General features: G+C 36.4%; 4 protein-coding genes across 4 annotated transcripts; all 4 read left to right on the forward strand.

The window, feature by feature from the left end:
• Positions 1–1,425: 1,425 nt before the first annotated feature.
• On the forward strand, positions 1,426–2,204 carry LOC117632033 (heavy metal-associated isoprenylated plant protein 47-like). The gene is made up of 3 exons (XM_034365401.1): positions 1,426–1,548; positions 1,663–1,741; positions 1,823–2,204. Exons 1-3 carry the CDS (start codon positions 1,543–1,545, stop codon positions 2,050–2,052), a joined length of 315 nt encoding a protein of 104 aa, XP_034221292.1. The 5' UTR covers positions 1,426–1,542; the 3' UTR covers positions 2,053–2,204.
• Positions 2,205–8,900: 6,696 nt separating this feature from the next.
• Positions 8,901–11,322, forward strand: LOC117632857 (BTB/POZ domain-containing protein At1g55760). The gene is made up of 4 exons (XM_034366459.1): positions 8,901–9,516; positions 9,807–9,952; positions 10,143–10,261; positions 10,450–11,322. Exons 1-4 carry the CDS (start codon positions 9,398–9,400, stop codon positions 11,050–11,052), a joined length of 987 nt encoding a protein of 328 aa, XP_034222350.1. The 5' UTR covers positions 8,901–9,397; the 3' UTR covers positions 11,053–11,322.
• A 1,410-nt stretch (positions 11,323–12,732) lies between these two features.
• LOC117631083 (subtilisin-like protease SBT5.4) lies at positions 12,733–17,837 on the forward strand. Its single transcript, XM_034364031.1, has 11 exons — positions 12,733–12,863; positions 12,975–13,084; positions 13,194–13,291; positions 13,443–13,607; positions 14,323–14,431; positions 15,430–15,979; positions 16,144–16,241; positions 16,321–16,566; positions 16,662–16,776; positions 16,861–17,074; positions 17,157–17,837. Exons 1-11 carry the CDS (start codon positions 12,780–12,782, stop codon positions 17,690–17,692), a joined length of 2,325 nt encoding a protein of 774 aa, XP_034219922.1. The 5' UTR covers positions 12,733–12,779; the 3' UTR covers positions 17,693–17,837.
• Positions 17,838–18,203: 366 nt separating this feature from the next.
• LOC117631084 (subtilisin-like protease SBT5.4) lies at positions 18,204–22,821 on the forward strand. The gene is made up of 11 exons (XM_034364032.1): positions 18,204–18,383; positions 18,507–18,616; positions 18,712–18,809; positions 18,932–19,096; positions 19,437–19,542; positions 20,309–20,843; positions 21,002–21,099; positions 21,193–21,444; positions 21,551–21,665; positions 21,773–21,986; positions 22,078–22,821. The coding sequence occupies exons 1-11, from the start codon at positions 18,300–18,302 to the stop codon at positions 22,617–22,619; spliced, it is 2,319 nt and encodes a 772-aa protein (XP_034219923.1). The 5' UTR covers positions 18,204–18,299; the 3' UTR covers positions 22,620–22,821.
• The last annotated feature ends 124 nt before the right edge of the window (positions 22,822–22,945 follow it).

Below are 22,945 nucleotides of genomic sequence, written 5' to 3' on the forward strand. Positions count from 1 at the left end.
ACAACTATTCCATTGTTTCTTGACTTAATAATACATAGAGACATGCATTAATCAAAATGGGTCACTACTACTGGTCAATGTTTTTTAAAAGGCATGCATATATAGGCGTGTCGGAGTAAAACGATAATAAATTATCTCAGGCGTATATAAATTATAAATTATTTTAATATATAGTACAATATGTTAATAAGGATTGTGAGGTTTTTAATTTTAAGTTTGTAGTGAAAGAAGGTTTAGGGTACAAACTGTCATCCCTACGATTTAATTAATCTAATTATTCTCCAATAAAGTAGAGACTAAATGTCATGCACCATACCAAATGGTGACAGGGGACCATCAAAACAATTTTGAAAGAAATTATTCAATAAGCTAAAGCACTAATACAGACACAGTAAGGCCCCACCACACACAAAAAATAAAAATAAAAATTAAAAAGTACTGAACACATTTTTTCTCGGGCTTGCCATTAATTAAGAACCAATTCACATATATAACCTCACGGTTGTTAGAACCGTACCAATTAATACCCGACTTGACTCGATTGTCTTTACCTGGATTGACTCACATAGATGGTTCCTATGACTTCACTATACATACATCATCCAATACCATAAGACTTAGCCAACGAGAGTTAGTTGAGTTGGTAAAGATCATTATCTTCGCTATTCAGTTTTAAGTTTGAGTTTCATTATCGATAATCCATCTTAATATATAATTTGTAAAAATAAAAAAAAGGAGCTAAAACCCATTTATAAGTCCTCAAAGAGACTTTAGTATGCTCTGACCCTGAAACGGAATAGTCTTCCCTCCCTTAAACTTTGAACAAATCAATATATATATATATATATATATATATTAAGACTTAACAATATTTAATCCAATCTTAACCCTCCACTTGAAGAACATCTCTGTCCTTCACCAAAACTCGGATATTAGAACTTGGAATTAACTAATGTTTGTTCTTTTGATTATTTTGGCATACTAATAAAATTTATTATATGTGAAGAAAGTCTCCACTTATTTAGTTATCTATGTATGAAGCTTTCACACATAAAACTCCAATTTATTATTTGGTTAGACAATAAAGGCTCATGCAAGATTTGCCCAATCACTTAAAAGTAATAATCATACTTTAATGGAAAAGGGCCCAGATGGGAGCTCTGGCACCAAACCAATTTTTGTGTATTTGTAAGTATCAATCATTGTACTTCAACATTTTTCCTCTTGTCTTTAGGAAAAGTCAAAGTCTCCTTGAATCAAATTTGAATCTATCTCGTACAGTGTTTCTTGACGCGGTATGTGAAAATCTTGGTTTCCAAGCAGCTGACCTGAACGTGTATTGAATATTGGAGTCTACTTGACGTTAAAATATTCTATGAAGACCATAAGCTCCTATAAATACAGCATAGACTTGGTATTGCATTGCAAGGGACATCGAAGTCTTCAAGTACAAAAAAGACACATTCATTCATATAGATTCATAAGAGTTTTCTGCTCCCAAAAAGGCTACTTATATATTTTTCATATAGTTCAATTTCCGACATGAAGGTAAGCCCTTTTCATTAATTTGTTCCTATATCCAAGCGATAGTCTAAACTACTATTTTAGATTTTCTTGAGGCAACTGAACAGTAAGCTTTAACCGCGATCCTTGTCCATGCAGCAAAAGATAGTCATGAAGGTGCAGCTGAAGTCTGAGAAATGCAGAACCAAGGCCTTGAAGATTGCTGCGGTGGCCAAAGGTATGCATCGATCAATCACTCAAATAATAATCAAACACTTTGGTGGGTACACAAATAGTTAATTCATGATTGATTAAGCAGGTGTGAGCAAAGTATCGATAGAAGTGGAGAAAGAGCATGTGGAGGTGATTGGAGACGGAGTCGATGCGGTTGACTTGGCCAAATCATTGAAGAAGAAGCTTGGTTATGCCACCATAGTGAGTGTTGAAGAAGTGAAGAAACCAGATGATGCAAAGCCAGTTGTTCCAATTGAATGGACACCAAGTTATATTCACTATCCTGTGCACTACGATGGATATTACCTCTGGTAAAAACAGCACTTTTTAACAAAGTGCTTTTAGCCATCTATAAAGTTCTGATCGTCTTTAAACCCACTTTTCCACAACGGATCAGCTGTTATCCTCCCTATCATGTAATTTTCGTTGATCAAGTAATTAAAAGGTGCCAGACGATTGTTTCAGTTGCCAATCAGCAAATTAATTACATGGTTTAAAAAACTAGTTAGCCGTAATATATATATTAACTGAAAAGGTGAAGGTTGTCGACAAACCCCTGATTACATATTTAAGCTTCAATTAGTTGTTGGCTTGTAATATTAATATATATTTTCTATGCCCAATGACTTTTTTTAAAAAAATAAAAATTTAAAAACCCACTTGTCAATTACATATGAATTTTTGGACTGAACTAATCAGATAATTTGGTGACGACGTTGTTAAACTCACTTCTCTATCAATCTATAAAATTTATAAATTAATTAATTAAAAAAAGCCCACTTGTCAACAACCCCATTTGACCCAAGAATAACCCAAGCTCATTTAGAACAAGAAGAACAAAAACTTGAAAGGAAAAAGAAAACCCAAATTGCTTCAAATTAATGCTCCAAGCCTCCAACCTTACATAAGAAATAAATAATGCACCATCTTTAATTACTTTACAATTTGGCTTGCGCACACTCTATCACTTGCACCTTTCTGATAAAAGCTATCATTAAAGGACAAAATAGTCCGTGGCCCATGAATTTCCTTGCTCAATATTTGAAGCCAACAAATTCCCAATCAATTATATATATATATATATATATATATACAAACGATAATCACTTTAATATAATCTAAATTACAAAAAGGGGAATTCGAACTCAGGTGCATAGTATGGAGTACATTCGCTCTAACCAACTTTATTAAACCCTAAATCATGACAAAATAGTCTGCAACTCATCAATTTCCTCGCTCAATTTTTGAATTTTGAAGCCAACAAATTCCCAATTAAATCTTAGTTCCTTTGGCACTTTAGTTTTGGAGTGGTTTTTCATGTTTTAATGCCTGAAGATCCACGGAGTACTTGTCAATGTTTGTGCAAATAATTTCACGGGAGAATATTCGCTTCTAGATCCTTCAACCTTTGATCTTCCTTCTTTTCCTCGATTCATGTAAAAAAGACTGGAGTAAATATACCACACCATGGGGTGTTGGCCAAAGGCTAGTTCGAGTGTTTGTAGGAAAACAATAGCTAAATAAAGGGTACGAAGTTGTATGTATGGTGTGAACCGAGCGGCCGGAGCCGTGTGGAGAAAATATGGAGAGTGGAGAGGGAGAGAGAGCTTAGGGTATTTTTCTCGGGTATTAGGAGTAGGTTTTTTTGAAGTATCTTGAATGATGAATGAAGTCGTCTATTTATAGGAGCCTCGGGGCTAGGGTTTCGTAGGGATCGAGTCGGACTTGATACTATCCGAATTAAAGAGATTATCTCTTAAGAAGATAATATATGAATTAAATAATATTATCTTTTCTTTATTAAAATAATATCTAAATTAATGATATTATCTCTTTAAATAAAGATAATATTATATTAATTAAGATATTTATCTCAATTAATTAATTAGCCAAATAAATTGGTTTAATTAATTAATTTAAGAGATAATCTTCTTTTCCACGTGGCGTGCCCTGATTGGAGACGAAAATATATGTTCCCACAGTCAATCCATTCTTTAATAATTCTCACCTCAATTTTGCGCTGGTTGACCAACCAGTCCGGATCACTACTGTTTCAACGTAGCAAATCCAAGCGATGAGTCCCTACAGAATCATTTTAATTACAATTAATACTTACTCTAAGGTAAAAAATTAATACATGCTAGCTCCAAATGTTTTTATTTTTACTTTTTCAGACTCATGTGGATGTTGGGGCGGGGTGGGGTGAGTGACTATGTGGATGTCGGGGCTGGGCTTGGGAGAAGAGAGAGGAACAGAGAGAGAGGTGGGGGTGTCTTGAGAAGTTGTGTGGTGGGAGGGTGGTAAGGGTTGGTTGCTGGGCGGGTGATATTGGGTAAGGTTGGAGTGGTGGTGGTGAGGGTGGCTTTGGGTTGGGTGGTGGTTGTGGTCTAATGGTGTGAAGTTAGGGGAAGGGGAGGGGACGACAGAGGGAGAGATGGAGAAGAAGAGATTTTTTTTAATATTAATTTTTTTCCATTTTTGATTTTTTTTATATATTAACAAGTAATTGCATTATTTAATTATTTAATTTTAATTAATTATTAATATTTTAGTCTACTTAAATAAAAAAAAGTGGGGCCTACATCTCACACATCATCATTTATGATAAAAAAGACTAAAATTGACGGAGTTATTAATGGAGATAACGGTATGAGGCAAACTGGAACACCAAACTTTGATCAAAGAGATTAAGTGGGTCATTTTAACTTTCAAGGGATAAAGTAAGATTTGACCAAAATTTCAAGAAATACTATAATAAATAAGCCTTTTATTTAAAAGCATAGGGCGACAAAAAGATGGAAAAGATCAATAAATATGTATAATAAATATTTCTGGAAAACTTCTTGAAACGATGGAGTAGTATCCATTTTCTGGGACAACAATGTTATCGAAGTAAAAAACTGGAGCTGATGAGGCCAGAGCTCCAAGAGTGACGTGCGGATATTTTAGGCGCAACCATGCAGCAAGAACTGCACCAAATAGATAAACAAATTTAAAAAAATAAAAGATAAAAAAGCATGCACCAAATAGCTTAATAACTTTCTTTCTTTTTTCTTTTTTTTTCTTCATTGTTTTTGTTTTCAATTACAAAAAGAGAAAAGAGAAAAACATTAGAGAAAAGTGAGACCAGGAATAATGGATGCGAAGAAAAGTGGAGAACATATATGCATAGAATGAAGAATAAATAAAAATATTTTAAAGATTCTTTTGTATCTCATTCTATTTATTTAACTAAATAAAACCGGCCCACAAAACTGTTGTGTAAGATACCCACAGGTTCATTACTAAATCTAAGATCGTACTGATATTGTTCATAATTTAATCACTTAAGTTCAAAACATTACAACATTAATTTTTAAAAATGCCCTTAAATATACCGTATAGGATCGAATGTGACAGTTATGAAGAAGGCTATGAAAGTCACTGACTTCTTCCACCATATGATCCACCAATAACAATCACCAGACTATGTTGAGCATGTAGTTCCTTCTTTACATGTATGAGTATCTCTGCATAATCTGCTATAGCTTGGGCTGAGTTGAAGTATCCAAGAGTGCTTGCATTTTCAAATGCTTCCTCCATTGATCCGAACGGGACTGATTCCCCATAGCATCGGTGCTGCAAGACCAGAAATTTGTGTTAAGAACCAAAATTCATATTCGTACCTCTATATGTACCAGGAGAGCTTTAAACTGAAGGGCATTATCTGTGAGAAAGCCAAGCCAAGTTAAATCATCACCTAATGGTTGTTCTGCACCCATGTAAGCAAATATTGGTGCACTAATATTGGAGCCACCCCAATACTTCAAATTGATCACATAGGGTTTAGCTACATTATATTATTTGGAATTGAAAGGATAAGGGTCAAGGACTCAAATTGTGTCCACATAACTCTATGCCCTTCAAAAGCCCAATTGAAGCCAAGTATAGAAGGGGGGTCAGCCCATTTAGAACATGAAGAAGAACAGAAACTTGAAAGAACAACCCAAATTAATTCAGGTAGCCAGGCCAACTGTGTAATGTGTACCAATTTGAGTAGAGAATCAGATGCCATGGAAAACTAACAAATTGGCTCTTAAGGAAAAACAAGTCGAGTTCATCGTATTATAATGACTGTACTTGTGTGTGTGTGGATGGTGCTCACAACTCGTACACCACCTTTGGTACCACCTTCCAAGTGATGATATAAATGAGATGATGGGCTCTAGTGTATGGCCAATACGCGACTTCTAAGTTTGGCACATGCAGTTATAACAGTTTCAAATTGGCGTGTTCGGGTTTTGTTATTTTGGAGTCGAGTACGATTAATTCGACACAAATTGTCAATTGCAAAATCATCTAAAAAATTATGAGCACCAATAACTAGCACTTTGTCTATTGATATTTTTTTTTTTTATAACGTTGAAACAAGTTACAAATCCAAATGGTAATTCACACTGATAAAGAAAACTGTTCAGAGTTCTATACGGAAATTTTGGATAAATTTTCTCGAGTAACTTAAAAAAATTGGAGGAGAAGGGAGGTTGTGTATTGGTTGGTCCATATGCACTGGTTTGGTGACTTATCCTAGTGTGCCAATCAATCGCATAACCATGTGTGCAGCAGCCATTTGTCTCGTCAGTGTTTGCCGACAGAGCTGGTCTTCTTCCATTCCACTACACTTTTTTTATTCTTATTTTTTGCTTCTACCTAAGTTTCAAAATTGAATCATTTCCAATAAATATATTACAAAATTAGTACAAAAACTACCATTCAAGCTTTGAAATGCAAGTTGATAGATAGGTCGCCGTGACCCAATTGTCTTTCTCAGTGTTATCTTGTAAGGAAACGTCTCTCTCACTTGTTGCCTCTTGTTTGATCATCTGCATATGATCAACGGTCAGAAGACAAAGAACCAAGATTGTGATATTATTTCTGACCTCTTAATTAGGGCATTTCAGTGATGGCTTGACTTAATTATGAGGTCAAGACAAAAAGGTCATTAGTAACATAAACTATCCAACTTTCATAGAATTCTACGGTCGCATGGATGCGAAATCATAGTTTTACCTACCATTATATTTAAAATCATATATGGGTTTACCTAACCATTATCCGTAGTGCTTTATTAATTCTAAGCAAAATCTAGTAATTGATTGTTCACAATCTAATTGGATAAAAATAATACAATTAATCCATCTTTCCTATATTAGTACGTATAGGTTATAGGGCTTAGTACATATACCTCATTCTAGAAGATTGACGTACCTATGCTTACCATCATTGTCCATATATCGTAAATCTTTAGAGGTTGTTTGTTACATAGGCTTGGCTTGGCCATAGATAACACAATATAAGTTATATTCTACACTATTTTAAAGTAATTCTTCGACCCATTCATAAGTGATATTGAGATTCTGCAATATATTTTTGATCTTTTTTTTTTAAATTGCAATGTGAAAGTAAGAATTAAAACTTCTTCGACCCATTCAAAAGTGGTCAGTTGGACACACTATAATCGATTATATCGCAATAACATTCACTATAAATCAATGAGTAAAATTGAATACATTAAAACCACCATATGAAAAATCACATATACCATTTAGGACTTTTGGCCTATTTTTATTCTCAACAAATAATTTTATATAATCGCAATTCTCACCCTAAATAAATGAAAGTAATCCAATCATTCATTTTTCCTATTTAAAGAGTGAATCATCATGTTTATAAAGGCAATTATGTCTTATGAGAGGCCCTATCTTCCCAAATGAGTGTCGTACGACAATTGGACCAAGAAACTAAAAATAAATAAATAAAATCCAGGCCACTGTCTATTGCCTACGATTCATGATCATCTGCCCATGCCCCATTACTTTAGAGGAAAATTTAAAATAAGAAAAATAGATGAATCAACTAATGAGTCATTACTAATTATAGGTTACTTGCAATATTGGGATGCTTATAAGGATTCTGGTTGTTATGTCCCACGCAGAGATACCTTTCTTGTCGACTTATGTCGCATGCCCTCCTTCAATCAAAGAATTTTCCATTGCCAATATCTCAGAGAAGGAAACAAACGAACCCAAGATTCCACCCCCTTCTCAATCCATGCCCCCACCACACTTTGCTCTCTCTCTCTCTCTCTCTCTCTCTCTCTCTCTTCCCACAAGAAATTATATATTCTTTACTTTAATTTATATATTAAGCAAATCATGTTTAAAGAACTTAATTAAGTAGATATGATTGCATGCATATGGTCCAAAAGGTAGATATAAAACAAATAGCTTAATGAATGATGGTGTGTGATAGCATCCATTTAAAGCTTACACATTAATGCTTTGGATTTGCTATGACTTGTAAGGTATTAGTTTGCATGTCATTTTCCTTTTTTCTTTTTCTCTTTTTGATACGAGAGTACAAATATACATCTCATTGTGACTCATGGGTTTAACTTCAAAGTCACCACAAAGCTATCGACCAAACTAAAAACTAAAAACTTCAAAGTCACCACAAAGCTAAAATACCTGAAGTGACCTAAACATCCTAAAAATGCATCTTCAAAATCTTCCATAATAAAACTACCAAAACATTACTATTCATCATCCAAGACACATGGATGACTTCTACTAATCAGCGTATATTGGTTAGGAAGTGCTTTTTGACTACCACCTCCACTTAAGGAGCCAAAGTTTACAAGATATTAGGTCATGCAATCTAATATCACAATTTTTTTTTTCTTTCTGCTATTGAAGAACTTAAGAAGTAGTCATAATAAATGAGATTTCATTTCTTTACTACGTACTAACTAGTAATCTGTGGATACGTGATGAATACGTAGAAGGTGATGTTGAATTGGTTAAATTCTGTGTTACATGCACTTTATACATTTTTTTCACAATAATTTATCTCTATTCATTTTGAAATTTCATTATTTCTTAGTTGACAAAAACATATTCTCTTAATAATTGTATAGAGTCCAAAATAAATAAATAAAAGTAAAAAAGGGTTCATTTCCATGAAATCTACTCTTTAATCAAACAATTTGATGATTACACATCAATATAAATAAGCTGAGATATTACTAAAAAGAATAGATACTTTGCTTCAAAGTCACCATAAACCAAGGACAAGGCTTTCCCATTCCAAGCATACTCCCCATGCCATGACCAATTTATGTGAAGCAAACCAAAATCCATCTCAAACTCTCCCCTCATCCTCTCTCCTGAAGTAGTTTGTACTCCCATACCCAAATACCTCTCTAAGGCCCCATCCCCCACTCCCCCTCTCTCTCTCTTTCTGCCAAAACAACCCTCACTATTAATGGCGTAAAGAAACAACAAAAGCAAAGGGGCGCTTGCGTGCCCGAAACCATTGAAACAATCGCAACCCAAATGAGTTTTAAATACAAAAATTAAAACCCATATCGAAAAACTTTATCTTTTCTTGAAAATTTTGAGACTGCTTTAGTAGAAGCAGTCCACAGAGGGAAAACAGAGAGAACCAGAGTGAAACACAGAGAGAACAGACCAGAACGGTGTCGTTTAGGTGTTGCATATGCTAATGAGAAGCGAGCATTGTGGGATTTGTCAACCTGGGAAAGCCGGGAGAGTCTCTGTTGGAGGGTATTTTCGACTGCATCCATGAAATCACGACTGCCTTGGCTTTCTCTGCTGATAGGATGAGCGATTCAGCTTACAGAGTCGAAACAACGTCGCGTCTCGCCCAATGGAGAATCGACAACTTGGCTTCCTGCACCTACCGCAAATCCGATCCCTTCAAGATTGGCAAGTGGAATTGGTCAGTCAAAACCCAACTCAAATTTTTATCTTTTTACCAAAATTCTTGCTTTGTGAAATTAATGATCATCAAGATTGAAATCCATGCATGATCAATGTTAATCTAAGATTACCCATTAACATTTCAATCGTTTATATTAACTATAGAAATAAATTTAACCCATTGCATATGTTACAAGTCTGATTGGTAGCTGGGAAAATTTGCTCTGTGTTTGCGTTATATTTTTTTATGGGTTGGAGTGAATTTTAACCTTTTCTTGTTTTACTTTTTGTTTGGGGTTTGAAATGAAGGCACTTATCTCTAGAGAAGAACAGGGTGTTGTATGTAAAATTGTATCCAGAGATATCGAATTTAACTAGAGATAATCCACCGATTGCTTCTTTTATTATTCGAGTGGTCTGTTCTGTTGGTGATCGCAAGACCTTAACTCATCCAGGTAACCCTCAAATTATGTCATGCTTTTCTAATTGGGACCCTTAATTTTGATTATGCTTTTAGGGAAAGAAATTCATGATTTAAAGTATTTGATTAAGTCGAATTCTTTGATATGTTTTCTTAATGATGCTGCTTTTCTTTTCTTTAGCAGAGCTCATTCACTGCTTTATTTTTGTTTCGTATTCATGTAGAAATTACAAACAAAAAGCTCAAGAGCAATGAGGATTTTGTTTGGGCAATTGAGGTTCCCTTAACTGGAAAATTCATCATAGACGTTGAATTCCTTGATTTGAAGACTGCGTCCGGAGACGTAAGCATCTTACTTTACTTGCTGTTGTAAAAACTGCTAATATTAATTTAAATATATATTATGATATTGAAGAGCCAACATAATCACATTGTTCTGTGGAGGTTAGGTTGAGCATAAGTAATAATAAACAAGAGTGCTGATTTCACCATTCCTAATTTAACAATGATAATTTGCCATTACATTTATAGAGTGGAGAACCTTGCTCCATCTGGGCTGAAGGGTTGACGCAAAAGCGATCCAATGCAACAGCTCTTGCATCCCTTGGTCGAATGTTAACAGAAGGCATCCACACCGACATCATGATTAACGTGTCTGATGGAAGTATTGGAGCTCATCGGGCAATTCTTGCTGCAAGATCACCTGTTTTCCGTAGCATGTTTTCACATGACCTCAAAGAGAAGGAACTGTCCACCATAAACATCTCTGATATGTCAATTGATGCTTGTCAGGCTTTTCTTAATTACATTTATGGGAACATCGGACATGAAGAATTCCTGACTAACAGGCTTGCCCTTCTCCATGCTGCTGATAAGTATGACATCTCTGACCTGAAAGATGCATGCCATGAGAGTCTTTTGGAAGATATTGATGCAAAGAATGTACTTGAGAGGCTCCAAAATGCATCTCTATATCAATTGCCGCGACTGAAAACCAGCTGCATGCGGTATCTTGTCAAGTTTGGTAAGATATATGACATCCAAGACGATTTCAATGCCTTTTTGCTAAGTGCAGACAGGGACTTGATAGCAGAAATCTTCCATGAAGTTCTTAATGCCTGGAAAGGTTTCTGAAGCCTACAAAAACAGAATAATGAAATCATAACCGCTGTTATGTCTGTCCTATCTTGTTATGTCCATGAATATGTGGATTGCTAGTAAAATTAGTGTCCAGGATTTATTGTCATGGTGATTCTTTAGTCCAGATCGAATTTATCTATGTCGTCCTGTACATATATATATTGGTTCTCATGTCATGACATAGAAGCTGCCATTCGTGTTACAGAAACACATATTCTTGAATTCAAAAGTGAAATTTGAATGATTTTATATTTTGGTTTCGGATTTGAATGATCTTTTTATTTTATCAATGGAATAGTTACATCTTGAAGTCTGAAGAACAGGCCAAATTCTTGACATGCATGGCACACGCCTGAGAAACAAAAGCATCTGAATTATCTTCAAGAACATGTTTCGTAATCATTTTAGGGTTAGGGCCAGGGTATGGATTTAACGAAAATTCAAAACATATAGCAACTAAAGCACAACCAACAAGTTATGAAGACAAAATAGTATAGGAATTCTCTTTGTTACTCGAGAATCTTAAACTCGGCATGAGAAAAACAGCGACAACGGCAAGTTTCAGAGCAAGAGCAATTAATCTATAACTTCTTATAGCAAGCAAGTAGCTCACCTTGGAGAGAAACTAAGGGGGGGTTCCTTCTTCTTTCTAACACTGATGTAATTGTGAGCTTTTCTTCTTCAACTGTAATGTTGAGAGACAAGTCCTGATGAAGTGTACACTTCCAAGGAAAGCTTGAAATAACGCTACCAAATCATAAGTGATAAGAACTTCTGGGGAAGCATCTGTTAGAAAATATGCATTTACACAGAGAGAGAGAGAGAGAGAGAGAGAGAGAGAGAGAAGAGGAGTGGTTAGAAAGCATATGGAGAGAATATTATTTGAACCTTTCTTTTATTTTTGTTTCTCTCTTTGGGTTCCACAAGAAACATGGGCTTTTGTTTCTCCCTTTGTCTAAAACTGCATGGACTATTTATCCATAGATGAGAATGCTGAGCACATTTGTATCTCTATTTGGACAACCTAGTTGAAGGCTTGCCTTGGCTCTAAAGGCAAGTTTGGCCCATCTACAAAACAGAAAGATTGAAGTTGAGATTTCTATTTTTATTTCACCTTTTTTTATATATTTTTTATACGAAAGAGACGTGATACATTTGCATTTTGCAAATCTTTTTACAAGCAAATTTTATAATTTGCTAGTCAAAGCAAATCAACAGTGATTTGCTTCAGAAAAAAAGGAACTAAATTTGAATCAATTTCCCACTAAAGAAGACTAATTGATGCTAATGACTGATTCCCTGTACTAAATTGATTGCCAAATTCAATCAGATTCCCCAAATTAATATACAAGCCACCATGATATTTGACTGATGGACGACATAATTTTTGCAAAAACATAAGGATATTTTTCTCTCTCAAATAGTCAAATTGCCCTTTTTTAAGGCCACTGTTTTCCCACCAATTTTCAGAAATCTCCCAATCATATATCCAAATAAAAAACTGTTTCCATGATTTTTAAAAATTATATAATTTCCAAAAAAAAAAAAAAAAAAGTTGCCAATTCCCTTAGAAGGTAACTTTCAAATCCCACAACTTTCCGTTATTAATCCTAAGAGGGAAGCAAATTTTGCTTCCAAAAAAGGCAAAAAAAGAGTTTTAAAAACAGGGGGAAGCAGAGCCCTCTTTACGAATTTCTTCAGAAAACATTCAAAGCAAAGCAATGGGGAGTTCAATTCTCCCTCCTTTTCTTCTATCTGTTCTTCTCTTCTCCCTGTTTCAGATACCAGTCCATGCTGCCAAAAATGTATACCTGCATTGCTTTTCTTCACTTCATTCATGCAATTCAGTTTTCTCAGTTTTCTTTTTTCATTCTAATGAATTCTACTGATGGCCTTGGAATTATTCTTTGTTTCAGTCTTACATAGTGTACTTAGGAGCACAGCCTCATGTCCTGGACCCTTCGTCGGTCGATCTCAATAGCGTAACAAACTCTCATTACAATTTATTGGGATCAGTATTGGGAAGGTATGGCATTAGATATAAGTTCTGACCAGGCTTTGATTTTTTTCTTCTTTTTTGGTTTTTTAATTTCTAATGTGGTTGAATTTATTATTTGCTGCACTTTCTTCAATAGCAATGAAAGGGCCCAAGAAGCAATATTTTACTCCTACAACAGAAATATCAATGGCTTTGCTGCAATTTTGGATGAGGAAGAGGCTGCTCAGATTGCAAGTAAGAATTCAAATCTTATACCTTCTATAGAAATGTATCAATTACCATGTTTTTGAAAATCAATTTTACAACTTCTTTTTTATTTACAGTTTCCTCTGTTTTTCTCTGTTTTCCTCTGTTTCTCACAATTGCTATGCATATGCAACTGCAGAGGACCCAAATGTTCTTTCTGTTTTCCCAAACAGAGGAAGAAAACTGCATACAACTCGTTCATGGGATTTTCTTGGATTGGAAGAAAACGGAGAAGTTCGTCCCAGTTCGATTTGGAAGAAGGCACAGTTTGGTGCAAATACCATTATCGGAAACCTTGATACTGGTAATTTAATTTGATTTAATTTGTTGGTTGGTTCAGAATTTATGCAACATTGAACTCTTTGGAGTGTAAGATCGGTCACATTGTTTGCTTTTCTTTATACATGTCTTGCCCATTAAATCTTGGGTGAATTTTTGAAACTTGATTTCGTGTCCACGTTTTTAGAAAATATGATTTCTTCGAATTAAATCCAGAAGTTGACAATGATATAGTGCTGCTGAGTTTTATATAATTATGATACTTTGACCTGACCCTATTAGGTCAGCTTTTTTCATATCAGACAGAAACTTTCTGTAGTGATATATCATGGTTTATATGAAACAAACCCTAAAACCAACCCAATATCGCATTTTGCATAATGATTTTGACCAACCCACTTTCATATTTCAAAGAGTTTTGCAAGTTGATGTCAAGCCTTGTTTTACTTTACTGCAAGAAACTCTTAATTCTTAGAAATTAACCGCTGTAAGAAATGCAGATCAGTCTAGATAACTGACTGTAACAACTTTGTAATATATCTGTGTTTCAAATTGCGGGTATTTTCTTCTTCTTTTTTTCTATTAAAATACCATATATAATATTTCCCTTTCTGGTATCATTTTGCTTTTGCTTCCATTATTTGTAGCATATTATTTGTGCCATACCGTTCTTGTGTCAATCATGTGTGTTTTGACGTTTTCTTTTGTTTGGCATGTTTTCTTTATTGGGCGTGTGGTAGGTGTTTGGCCGGAATCAAAGAGCTTCAGCGATGAAGGGATTGGACCAATCCCATCCAAGTGGCGTGGAATCTGTCAGCTTGACACCAAAAATGGTTCTCATTGCAATAGGTTCATTCTTTTCTCCACTTCTTGCTGTCTTTCTTAAGCACTTCAATTTTCAAAACACATTACATGTTTGAAGAGTTTAATTGTCCCTCATTTGAGTGATCAAGATTTATTTATGGTTACAAACATAACTTGAGATGCTAGGTGAGGATACCCAATAGGTATATCTAACTTTAGTAGACGAGTTATAGGCTCTAAAATTACATTTACGGACAAAAGTCACCCACTTGCGTGTAAGCTCGCCTTTAGCGTTTCTCTTATTTCACGCTTACCCAACTATTTCGGAATTGGTTTTCAACACCATGTGAGTTTATGGTTTATGGGAGGTCACTGTATCCCATGGGTAATTGACTTTTGATCTAACACCCTATTGGGCAACATCTATGATCTAACACCCTAACTTTATTATAAAGTTTGAAAAGAAAGGGGGTCCCTATTATAAAGTTCGCAAAAGCTGTGTCTCCCACCTATTTTTTCTGGTATGTCATACTTTTGCAATTTATCACCTATCAGTTCAGCTATATTTTATTTTTATTTTTTTGAATTATGTGACGGAAAGAATGTGTTTTAAGAGTCATCAAAGTAAAAAGTTTGGATAACAAGAAAAATGGTTCCCTGTATTTTATCCACATTGAAAGAGGGCTTTTTTGTTTGGTCCTGATGATGCTTGGAGTTGACTGAAATGCCTCCAATTTAAATCTCAGAAAGTCAACTTGAATCATTGTTTATGTTGCACATTTTCATCACATGCAGACGTAAGACCACTATGCTAGCAATGTCTGTGTTGTACTAATCTAATCTACAAACAGTTATTATTTACTATTAATATTATATTCATTACATGCTGCCTCACTTTCATGTATATTTTTCTTAGCACGCAAATTGTGATTGCTGCATTGCTAGTTTGTTTAATTCAATTCACATGGCTGTGTTTTTCGGTTGAAGAAATCTTTGCTTGTCAGCTTAATACAAGTTTAATTAGCTGATAATCACTTGTGCAGGAAGCTGATCGGAGCAAGGTACTTTAGCAAAGGCTATCTTGCATATGCCTCCACAGTAAACTCCTCTGCAGCTAAGACCATCCAGCCCAACGCACGCGACTTTGGTGGCCATGGCTCTCACACCCTGTCAACAGCTGCTGGTAATTTCGTCCCGAGAGCAAGTGTCTTCGGCAATGGCAATGGCACTGCAAAGGGTGGATCACCGAAAGCTCGTGTGGCTGCGTACAAGGTATGTTGGCCGCCAATCAATGGCAATGAGTGCTTTGATGCAGACATCATGGCAGCCTTTGATGCTGCAATCAGTGACGGTGTTGATGTGCTGTCGGTGTCTCTGGGTGGTGAAGCTGCAGAGTTCTTTAGTGATGGGATTGCAATAGGGTCCTTCCATGCTGTCAAGAAGGGGATTTCTGTGGTCAGCTCAGCTGGCAATTCAGGCCCTACCCCCGGGACAGTGTCGAATGTGTCACCGTGGTTGCTCACAGTTGGAGCTAGCACAATTGATCGTGAGTTCTCCAGTTATGTTGCTCTTGGCAACAAGAAGCATCTCAAGGTATTCCAATTTAACCTCTCAGCCGCCATTTGTTCTTCGTTGTTATGAGTAATGCTAGAAGGAGGGATCACATTAATTGGTGATATGATATGGTCGTTGATGTGCTAATCAACAGTTATATTTCCCAAAATAAACCTAGTTTTCTTTTGCATTGTCTTTACTAGGGGGCAAGTCTTTCCTCTGGAGCTTTGCCATCGAAGATGTTCTACCCATTGATAAGTGCAGTAGATGCTAAGGCAGCTAATGCTTCCTCTTCGGATGCGTGAGTACAGCCAATTATTTTCATGATATGTTCTTCATGATTTACAATGCTTGACCGTTTCTTGTTGAACTTCGTTCAGCCAGCTCTGCAAAGCTGGAAGCCAGGAAAAAAAGAAGGTGGAGGGGAAAATTTTGGTCTGCATTCGAGGGGAAAATGCAAGAGCTGACAAGGGTCAGCAAGCTGTTCTTGCAGGCGCTGTTGGAATGATTTTGGTTAATGATAAGCTAAGTGGGAATGAAATAATTGCTGATCCTCACTTGCTTCCCACTTCACATGTCAATTATTCGGATGGGAAAGCTGTTTTTGCCTACATCAAGTCTACCAAGTACATGTTTACATCTTTCACTTTTTGTTTGTGAACTTCAAAAGTTCCTGATTAATTATCTGGCTCCTCATTCAGTGAAATTTTGCATGCATCAGGACCCCTGTGGCTTACTTAACTCGTGTGAAGACGGAAGTAGGAGCAAAACCAGCACCATTTATGGCTTCATTCTCTTCTAGGGGACCTAACACCATTGAGCAGTCAATCCTTAAGGTATTCTTTGAAACTGTTTTCTAACTTGTGTGTATAGTGTTTGTTTAGATTATTTCAACTAATTTGTTCTTGTTTGTAAATCAGCCTGATATCACAGCACCAGGAGTGAGTATAATTGCTGCTTATACTGGAGCAGAAGGGCCAACTGATCAGAAGTTCGATAAGCGCCGTGTATCTTTCAATACAGAATCTGGAACTTCGATGTCATGCCCTCATGTATCTGGAATTGTCGGTCTTCTGAAAACTCTTCACCCATCTTGGAGCCCTGCAGCTATTAAATCTGCAATCATGACTACAGGTACAAGCTTTTTTTAGTGACACCATAACTAGTCAAACTTGTTTTGGAATCTTATATTTTCCTTTTTTTGCTTTGGTTGCAGCAAGAAAACGAGATAACAAGAAGGAGGCAATGCAGGATTCATCCAAAGCCAGAGCGACACCATTTGCTTATGGAGCAGGACATGTTCAACCAAACCGTGCTATGGACCCTGGACTTGTTTATGACTTAACTACTGATGATTACTTGAACTTCTTATGCTCTCGTGGCTACAACGCAACACTGCTCAAAGTATTTTCCAACGAGCCACACACATGTCCCAAGGCATACAGTCTTGCAGATTTTAACTATCCTTCAATTACAGTTCCTGATCTCCATGACAAACCAGTGACTGTAACTAGAAGAGTTAAGAATGTTGGTTCTCCAGGCACATACGTAGTACATATTAAGGAACCAGCAGGAGTTTCTGTGTCGGTTAAGCCTGGTAGCTTGCAATTCAAGACCATTGGTGAAGAGAAGAAATTCAAGGTTGTTCTGAAGCCTAAGGTTCAGGGTACTCAAGACTATGTGTTTGGAGAGTTGAATTGGTCTGATGGAAAGCACAATGTCAGGAGCCCTATTGTTGTCATGCACTACTAGAAATGACAAAGTAGGTCAATTCATTTTCATCATTGTCTAGAGCCCTTCAAATATGTGGAAATTATTAGGTAGAGATCATATTAGTCAAATGTATTTTATGTCTTTTCTGTTTTTTTGGCAGAAATGATTTATTTTTCTAAAACATCAGTGGAAAATAAAAAGGTGAATAAAGGAATTGATGATGAAGGATCAAATGGAAGTTTTTATTTGGTTACCATGTGAAAAAATGTAGAGTTAATTTAATATTTTTTTTCTTGACTTGAGCTCGTTGTGTGTCACAACTTGCTACCCAAACAGGCATAAAGTAGGACAAAGACTCGGACCCATGTGTCCAAACGAGGATCTTTTGTTTTACTTAAAGAATATTGAAGCATAATGGCTAGAAGAGGAAAAAAAAAAAAAACAGAAATCTCAAAGTTAAAGCAGTCTACCAAATATTAAACATCTCTCATATATATACATACCAGCATTTTTTGTTTATGGAATCTACTTTTTCAAGCTATCAGTGCCATAAAGTTATATAGTTATGTCAACAATTTTTCATACAGAGAAATAAACTTGAACCAGCTTTGTAGCCAACATTTTTGTACAAAGATTAATCAAAGCAATGGTGCTTTCAACTCTTCCTTCCTTGCTTCTACCAGTTCTTTTGTTCTTTCTGTTGCAGACACCCACTCTATCCAGAAAAAAGGCAAGCATGCTTTTCTTTTAATCTTTTTGCTGCAGCTAAACAAGTTTTCTTGAACATGATGATCATATTTCTAAAGTGTACTTGAGTTCTTCCAATGACCTTAAGATTTCTTTGGCACTACAGTCATTCATAGTGTACTTAGGAGCACATTCACATGGCCCCAACCCCTCATCCGTGGATCTCGATTCTGTGAGAAAATTTCATTATGATTTTCTGGGGTCTTTCTTGAGAAGGTAAAGAATTTAACACAAGGCAAAGTAAACCTCTGGTCCTTTCCATATAAATTGATGTTCCAAACTATTTTATTTGCTCTGAATTCCACTAACAGCAATAAGAGTGCCAAAGATGTGATCTTCTACTCCTACACTAGACATATTAATGGTTTTGCTGCAATCCTTGAAGAGGAAGAAGCTGCAGATATTGCAGGTATGTGGTAATAATTTTTTTCATCTAATGTCAGTTTTCATATATACAAGCTACAACCTAGTTTGTGGTATTAAGCTGCAGGAAAATATTTATTAAGTTGCTTTGTATTTTTGAGGATGCAGAGCATCCAAATGTGATATCGGTTTTCTTAAACAAGGGAAGCAAACTGGAAACAACTAGATCATGGAATTTTCTTGGATTGGAGAGAAATGGACTAATTCCTTCATACTCCATTTGGATGAAGGCAAGGTTGGGAGAAGATACAATAATTGCAAACATAGATACTGGTAAACTTCTATATGTTTTTCGAGTTTATTAGACCACAAGTAATTACTTATTTTCTTCAAGAACTATGAAACTTGTAAATTGCTGTCAGTGTCGCGTTGTTTCTGGAACTTTGTTTCGTGTTTGCTTGTTTCAGTCACACAACTCGTTTCTTTGAATGAAACCTGCCAAGCTGATAGCTTTTAGATTATCCTGCTAAGACTTGTAACTTGAGAACTTGATCAAATTTGTGATAGAACATAATAATGAAGAACTTTTGAGAAATTTTTTTTCACTCTTTGCTAAAACCTACATTGTTTTTGACATTGTTAACTGTTATTTCTTGCAATGGGGATGTGTTAGGTGTTTGGCCAGAATCAAAAAGCTTTAGTGATGAAGGGTTGGGACCCGTCCCTTCAAAGTGGCGTGGAATTTGTCAACATGATACAAAGCGAGTTCGTTGTAACAGGTCCAGCCTCTTGAGTCTTATCTACTGACAGCCACTTTTTCTTTAATTATATTTTAAACAAATGCTTTGATAAAGCTGGTAGGTAAAGTTCAAATTCAAACTCTGCTTCTATAGGAGTACCTTGAATCCAGTTGAGTTTCATTGCATTTCATACTTCAATTTCACTATAGAGAAGAGCAATATATGGTTTTAGTCTTTAGGTGAGTAGGCCAAAAATAAAGGTACTAAATTTTGATATTCATGCATATGGTGCATAAGAAACTTAGAAAACATTTTGAGATAAAAAAGAAAAAAACCTGCTAGTGCTAGAGTTGGTACGTTGTTCTGTTCAAGCAATGACTCAGTACCAGAGGTTGATCAATCATTGGTTAGGAGGCCATAATTGAGGGTAAAAAAAGGAGAAAAATCTTAGCACTATTGGATTTTGTGATTTTCTCACTAACACCAGTCACCATCTACTTTCTGTTGAAGCGACTCTTTTGATCCTAGTTTTCACTTTTTATTTCTTGGTGGGACATTGGCTAATAACTAGCTATCTGAACCATCCAAGCTCTTTCTTCTTAATGATGTGCTCTTGCTAATTCTGCGTTTTATTGTTTTGCCTCCTATGGCTTTCTGTGCATATCTGCATATCAAATTTTCAAACCATGCTTTTACCAAATTTTAGAAATTTGTGTTTGTTAATTGGACTAATGGTCATGCAAAGTGTTCAACCCAAGCTTGATGAGAATCTTTCCCATATATGAAAGGGCACATGTTAATGCAGAAAGCTGATTGGGACAAGGTACTTTAACAATGGTCTTGCCATGTATGCTGGCCCTCTCAATTCCTCCTTTTCCACCGCTCGTGACTATGATGGCCATGGATCCCACACCCTTGCCACGGCTGCTGGCAACTTTGTTCCCGGAGTAAGTGTTTTTGGAAATGGCAATGGAACTGCCAAGGGTGGATCGCCTCGAGCCCGCGTTGCTGCGTATAAGGTATGCTGGGCACCATATGAAGGTGTCCAGTGCTTTGATGCAGACGTATTAGCTGCCTTTGATGCTGCAATAAGTGATGGAGTCGATATAATCTCTGTGTCTCTTGGTGGAGGAGCACAAGAATTTTTAAAAAGTTCAATTTCAATAGGGGCCTTCCATGCAGTTAAGCATGGCATTGTCGTGGTTAGTGCAGCTGGCAATACAGGACCAAATCCCGGGACAGTATTGAATCTGTCGCCCTGGTTATTAACAGTTGGTGCTGGCACGATCGATCGGGAGTTCACAAGTTATGTCTCTCTTGGAAACAAGAAGCATTTGAAGGTACATTGTGCATACTTTCCTAGTGTCTACAAGGGACGAGCCAATACAACCAAACTAGGATGTTCAATTTTTGAATGGTTCCCAATAGCAGCATGCCTGTTTGATGTTTACTAGACATAATGAGTTGCAGTAACTAGTTTACATTTTTACTCTGCCAGGGAGTTAGCCTTTCAGCTAAAGGCTTGCCATCGGAAAAGTTCTACCCATTGGTCAGCGCAGCAGAAGCAAAACATGCTAATGCATCCACCGCAGAAGCGTAAGCACAATGCCTGATTGAACCCATCAATTTCGAAAAGTTGTATGATTCTACTCTTTAGCAATGTGTAAGCTGCTTCATTTTTCACTTCAGAATAATTTGCCAGGGTGGAACCCTTGATCCTAGGAAGGTGAAAGGAAAGATCTTGGTTTGCCTTCGAGAATATAACGATAATGCAAGAACTGAGAAGAGCTGGCAGGCTGATATGGAAGGTGCTGTAGGAATGATCTTGGTCAATGATGAGCAAAGTGGAAATGATGTTGTAGCCGATCCTCATGTGCTCCTTGTTTCACATGTCAACTACACTGACGGCAAATATATCTTTGATTACATTAAATCTACCAAGTCTTTAACTCTCTCACTTACTAATTTGCTTTTGGACTTTGTTTATGTATATATCATCAAATTTGGTCTTAATTACTCACACAGTGTGTAACTTTATTCATAACAGAACCCCTATGGCTTACTTAACTCGAGTCAAGACTGAATTGGGATCAAAGCCAGCTCCATTTGTGGCTGCATTTTCATCTAGGGGGCCTAACCTCCTGGAACAGGGAATCTTAAAGGCAAACTATAACTTTCTCTGTTCTCTAGTCAAATTAATGGGTTTTCTTTCCCTGGTATTACCATTACAGTTCATATATTACATGAACTTTTCATTACATATTTTCAGCCTGATATCATTGCACCAGGGGTGAGCATAATTGCTGCTTATACTGAAGCAGCAGGGCCAACTTCTCAAATTTCCGATACTCGCCGGGTTCCTTTTAATGTGCAAACTGGGAGTTCAATGGCATGCCCTCATGCATCTGGAATTGCAGGGCTTCTCAGGACACTCCACCCTGATTGGAGTCCGGCAGCTATTAAATCTGCAATCATGACCACTGGTACACAACACCTAGTTTTTTTCATTGACCAGTTAAAAATGAAATGCACATCTGCCATTCTAGCATTGCTTAACTTTCCTTACACATGCAGCTACAACACAGGATAACAGCATGGAACCAATACTTGATGACTCTTCTTATGTGAAGGCAACACCATTTGCTTATGGCTCAGGACACATTCAACCAAACAAAGCAATGGATCCGGGACTAGTTTACAACCTAACAACGCTAGATTACTTGAACTTCTTATGCGCTCACGGATACAACGAAACCATGATCAAATCATTCTCCAACTCAACTTACAAGTGTTCCAAGTCGTTCAGCCTAGCAGACTTCAACTACCCTTCAATTTCAGTTCCTAATCTCTGTGAAGACCCAGTGACCATAAACAGAAAAGTTACAAATGTTGGTTCTCCCGGCACATACAAAGTGCATGTCAAGGAGCCATCAGAGGTAGAAGTTTTGGTTCAACCTAGAAGACTGAAATTTAAGAGAATTGGTGAAGTGAAGATGTTCAAGGTTATATTGAAAGCTAAGGTTAAGGGTAAGCCTCAAGGGTATGTATTTGGGGAGTTGATATGGTCAGATGGCAGTCACTATGTAAAGAGCCCTCTTGCAGTGAAGCACTATTAGAATTTGGCCATGTTTGCATTCAACTTTAGATTGATTGTCAGCTTAAGTTCGTGCCGATAAGCGAATAAAAAGATGAAACAAATGTTCTTAATTGGTTACTTTTCATATTTTGCTGCCATATGAATATGATCAGCTCAAAGAAACTATGTAACAAAGATCTCCATAGATCGGAAAATCAGCTGGAAATTTATATGGTTGATGAGATCTTTGGCCTCAAAACAGATCCTTACATGCGCACTCAACAAATTATACCAACCCTTAGAAAGAAAAAACACATGGAAAAACCATAAAACCACACATAATAAAAACCTAATCACCACACCACA

The sequence above is a fragment of the Prunus dulcis genome, chromosome 6 (genome assembly GCF_902201215.1).
Source record: "Prunus dulcis chromosome 6, ALMONDv2, whole genome shotgun sequence".
NCBI lineage: Eukaryota > Viridiplantae > Streptophyta > Magnoliopsida > Rosales > Rosaceae > Prunus > Prunus dulcis.